General features: G+C 59.7%; 1 protein-coding gene across 1 annotated transcript; it reads right to left on the reverse strand.

The window, feature by feature from the left end:
- Positions 1–4,153: 4,153 nt before the first annotated feature.
- Positions 4,154–5,140, reverse strand: LOC104130082 (cytochrome P450 1B1-like; the record flags this gene model as incomplete). The annotated part of the gene is made up of 1 exon (XM_035898525.1): positions 4,154–5,140. A coding segment is annotated over one exon (987 nt), but the record flags the coding sequence as incomplete, so codon positions are not given.
- Between the last annotated feature and the right edge of the window lie 5 nt (positions 5,141–5,145).

The raw sequence follows: 5,145 nt of genomic DNA on the forward strand, positions 1-5,145 counted from the left end.
GGGGCAGGGGTCCTTTGGGTTGCGTTAAATTGCTTGCCCGTTGGCACATTGCAGACCTAACCCCCCCATCCTGGGGAGAGGGACACGGGAGCCGCCGGCAGTTGCCAGCATGGAAGAAGTCCCCTCCCCGAAGGTGGCCCAGCACCACCAAGCGTCACTTCGCTTTGCCCTTCCAGGGTGCAGAATTAGGGCTGTCTTGGTGGCTCTGTGCTCTCCTCCCTTCTATTGCCTCCTCAAGGTGAAGCTGCAGCCTCCTCCAGCACACTGGGGCACCTTGGGGAGCATGTTGAGAGCTGGAGCCAACGCAACAGGCACCCTGCCACGGGCGGAGAGGAGAGGGCCCCCGAAGCAGAACGTGGAGCTGCACAGGGCGAGTCCTGCGGCGCAGGCAGGGCTTTGGCTCAGCCAAAGGCGCTGAGGACCCCAAGGTGGGGATGGACGTGCAGGTACCCCGTCATTGGGTGTAAACCTCCGACTCTTGGGCCGTCAGAAGCTTCTGAATGGCTTTTTAAAAGCAATGTTTTGCAATACCTGAGCATTGACTTGGCGATGGAGGGGAGTGGTGGCTCAGAGCACGGTTGAGAAAATGGTTTTAAGCAACTTGGACACCTCGGAGAGGAGGTCAGCATCGACCAGGTGGCTTGGGAGAGGGTAACTCAGAAAGAGGGATCTGAGAGCAGAGCAGTTGGGGTTCCACCACGGAGCATACCAGAGCTGTGACCACCTCTCCCATGTGCTGGGAAACAGCTGACTCAGTGCTGGAATAGAAATGTCAACATCGCTTCCTCCTAGGAGCGGGCCAGTCATCCCGACTCCCACCCCAGCTTCTTTCTGCTAAACCCGGATTCCTTTGGTTCAATGACACTTGTAATTCCTTGGAAATTCCCTGGCAAAATCTGACCTGCGCAGACCCTGCTGGGTTTGAGGGACAATGAGGGGGTAATGGTTTTAAACTAAAACAGGGCAGGTTTAGACTAGATCTAAGGAAGAAATTTTTTCCAATGAGGGTGGTGAAACACTGGAACAGGTTGCCCAGAGAGGTGGTGGAGGCCCCATCCCTGGGAACATTCCAGGCCAGGTTGGATGGGGCTGTGAGCAGCCTGATGTGGTTCAAGGTGTCCCTGCTCCCTGCAGGGGGGGTTGGGCTGGGGGACCTCTAGGGGTCCCTTCCAACCCAAACCAGTCTATGATTCTATGACAACCTGAGGCGGGGGGGCTGCGAGCCACAGGCTTGGCTCTCTTGATCTACATGGCTTGGCTTGGCTAATACTTGAGTATTGTACGCAAAGCACGCTGTAAAAGGGGAGAAGCAGCTGCCCTTGGGGAAGGGTTTTCACTGCGAAGGGAAATGGAGGTTAAACCTGGGGGGAGGAGAGGAGGGGGGATGAGGTTGAGCACAATTGCAGCTCGCTAACGACCTGCCGCGCGTCTGGTTCGGCACCTACAGGCGGCCTCGGCAGGGTCGGGGCATGACAACGCGACCTCGGGAACTTCGGGGGCCAGAGAGTCGCTTCTCTACATAAGGGGTATTTGAGTTTTGCTTTCCTGATGGTAAAAATCTGCGAGGGGCTGAAGGTGCCGGAGGCAGACGAGGTGAGACGAGCTTGCCCTCCGTCCCGGAGGGTCCCATCGTCACAGACGTATCCCGTAGCAAAAATCCGCTGCTTATTTTACTGGCCTGGAGTCAGCTTGATGGCGACATCGAAGTCAAAAGCCTTTTGGATCAGGTTTTAACAATCAAAAGTTGTTTATGAAAAGCAGGAGAGGATCGGAGGGGGGGGCCTGCCCCCTGCGCTGGGCTTACGTACCTGCAGGGGTTATTCTGCAGGGCGCTTAACGACGGGCCCGTGGCTTCTCCTCTTGGCCAAAGGCTCCGTTTCCGCAGCTGGGTCTCTCGAGCGTCTTTTGCTTAAGAACCGAGAGCGTCTTCCAGCATCTCGGCGACTCGGGAGCAGCGCGGCACCTGCCTGCGTGCTGGGGCGAGGAGCGGGAATCGCTTCGGATGCAGGGGACTGTAAGCGCACAGCGCGTTTCCCGGCATCCCGTGCCCCTGTTTAAAAAAAAAAAAAACCAAAAAACCAAACAAAAAAACTCCCAAAAATTCATATTTCCGGGCAGTGCCTCTCCTTAAACATGAGAAATGAGGTGGTCAAAGTATTGCAAAATCATTCAAGTAAGTGCTGGCAGCAGATTCCTCCCCCCAGCAGATTCTCCCCCCGCCGGGAAGAAGAGCCGCGGCCGTACGCTTCGCACGCCACCGCCGCGACCTCCTGCGCCGCAGCGATTCGGTGCCGTAGCCAACACCCACACCTCGATCCTCGCTGTTTGGGCTTGACGAGCCCCAGCTTCAAATGCCTGACAGGTAGGGTAGGGTAGGGTAGGGTAGGAGCTTTTCCTCCTCTTCCTCCCCCTTGCCCTCCGCTGGGTAAAGAGTTCAGGGCCGGCTGGTTTTCGTGACAGAGGGTGGCCCACGCGTGGCATCTCTGCGTCGGGTCCCGCGGCGGCTACGGGCAGGTAGGGAATGATACAGGGGCGAGCAAAAAGCCAGCGGTGTTTCAAACACGCAGCAGGATGGTGAGCGCAAAGGGCTTTTCCTTTCTGAGTTGATGATTCCAGCAGCGGCCTCACCTATTTTTTGGTGGGTGGGGGCCAAGAAGAGGGGGGAAAAACACAACCAAGGCACAGGCGGGTTTACACGGAGCCCAAGGGGGGGAAGCTCACCCTGAGGCTTCAACTCAAAAGGACTGCTGCTGCCTTGGCTTTGCGCCGGGCCCCGGGGGTCGTGCCGTGACCAGAACAACCCTCGGGTGCTACAGGAGACCCCAACGTCCTTTTTCAGGACCCACGTTTCCCCGATGAGGGCGAACATCAGCACAGGGAGGTGGAAAATGGTTTCTGCCACCTTACCCTCCCCCCCAAAATCCATAAATCCAGCCTTACCAATTGGTAAAGCCTCTGAAGGAGACGAATTGGCTGCGGGTAAATCCTTGTCATTTGGAGGGGCTTTGGACCATCCCCAAGCCCCTCGGGGTGGCCGCAGGCTGCTGGCACTGCCATAAGCACCGTTTTAGCTTGTGGGGCTGTTTCTGTCCCCCCCTTGGGGACCATCTAGAGCTGAAGACCCTCTGATACAAAAGCCAACGCTGTTGGCTTTGGCTGGACCTTACCAAAAAAAATCGCTTTGTGGCCTCAGTGATGGGGTAGCAGCGGAGGTGTGCAAGGCAGCAAATAGCCCCCCCGTGTGTGGGGGGCTTTGTGTGCCGGCGATCCAGGCCCAAGGAAAGAGGGAATCTCCCTACAGCTGTGGGGCACACAGGTGCTATACAGGAGCTGAATTTAGGGGGGGAAAAGGTTGACGCTGGAGATGGGCCATGTCCCATCTCAGCGAAGCAGCTCAGCGTGCAGTCGGAGCCTAATTCTGGGTGCCCAAAGCCTCTTTCCCCTTCGAGCAGAGGTTTGGAATGGAGAAACACCTTCCCCTGGGTTGCTCTGTGGAGGTGTCCCTGCTCCCCATGCCACCAGTGGGGTCTGGGGGCGTGGGGGAGGGGTAAGAAAGCCCCCCCCAAACCTTCCCAAACCTCCTTCCACACCCAAACCAGAGCAGGGAGACTCGCTCATGGCTTCAAACTGATGGGGCCCTGGCAACTCATCCTTAAGTGCTTCTTAGGCTCCATCAGCATGACCCCCCCAGCCTCCCTCAGCCCCCCCGTGGCTTTCCTTGACCTTGGGAAGCGCGTTGCCCCCCCCAGATACCCTCACCCAGTGCTAAAGTAAATGAAGCAAATTACTCCTTGCTGCACCCTGGGGGCAGAGGGGGTCTGGTCCTTGCAGGGAGATCCCTGTGGGGAGGTGGGATTTGACCTGTTTTGGGGTGGGAGAGCTCAGGGGGCTGCATCCCTGCAGCTTGGGATGGGATGGGATGGGATGGGATGGGATGGGATGGGATGGGATGGGAGCTTGGACACGAATGAGGCTTTCAGCCACCCCCCTAGAGACAGCGAGCGGAGCCAGGTCCTGTCTCAAAGGTATTTATTGCTGCGGGGACTTGCTGATGCCCTTCACCCTACGAACAGGGATGCGCCGCGGCAGGAGGGTGCAGGGTCCAAACCGAGGGGGGGCAGCACGGGTGGGACCCACCACCGCCCCCCCCAGCTCAGGGCTGGATGAGCGCCGGGTGCCTCTGATGCACTGTGACGGTGAAGGGCCGCGGCTTCAGCGCCAGCCCGTGGACACAGTCCATGGTGAGGTGCTCCCTCGGGTTGGCGTGGAAGGAGCACTGGTGGAGGAGGATGGCGGCAAAGAGGAAGAGCTGGAGCTTGGAAAGCTGGTCGCCGATGCAGCGCCTCTGGCCAGCTGAGAAGATCATGACACTGCCAGCCCGGTCGCGGTCCAGGCGCTGCTGCGCATCCAAGAAGCGTGTGGGGTCGAAGCGTTGCGGGTCGGGCCACTTGCCAGGGTCATGGTTGACCGACCACTGGTTGATGAAGACCACAGTGTCCTTGGGGATGTGGAAGCCCTCGAGCTCCACGTCATCCGTGGTAGCGTGCGGGATGGTGATGGGCACGAAGCTGCTGTAGCGCAGCGTCTCGTAGATGAAGGCCTCCAGGAGGGGCAGGTGGGGCCGGTCCTCGGCCGTGGGCAACCGGGAACGTCCCACCACCTGGTCCAGCTTGTCCTGGAGGTCCCGCTGGAGCTGCGGGTGCTTCAGCAGCATCAGGAGGACCCAGGAGAGCGCGGTGGAGGTGGTGTCCTGCCCCGCGCCAAAGATGTCGGTCATGGCGCCCTCCACGTCCTCAGGTCCCAGCCCCTCGGGGGGCCTGTCGCCACGCTCCACAGCAGCAATCATGATGTCGCTGATGTCGCGGCGGGCGTGCGGGTCGAAGGTCTGGCGATGCTGTGCCACCTTGGCGCACACGAAGCTGTGCAGCTCCCGGTTGAGGGCTTGGAAGTCGCGGAAGACGCGGCGTACGGGGTTGGGGAAGCGCAGGAGCCAGGGCAGCACGTCCACCACGCTGCCCGCCCCCACCGTCTGCCCGAAGCGGTCATTACGGCTCAGCAGCGCCGTGAACTCGCCGTCGGTGTGGCTGTAGCGGCGACCGAAGCAGAGGGCGCAGAGGACGTTGGCGTTGGCCACCACCAAGAGCG

Source organism: Egretta garzetta, unplaced genomic scaffold, assembly GCF_000687185.1.
Source record: "Egretta garzetta isolate BGI_Z169 unplaced genomic scaffold, ASM68718v1 scaffold687, whole genome shotgun sequence".
NCBI lineage: Eukaryota > Metazoa > Chordata > Aves > Pelecaniformes > Ardeidae > Egretta > Egretta garzetta.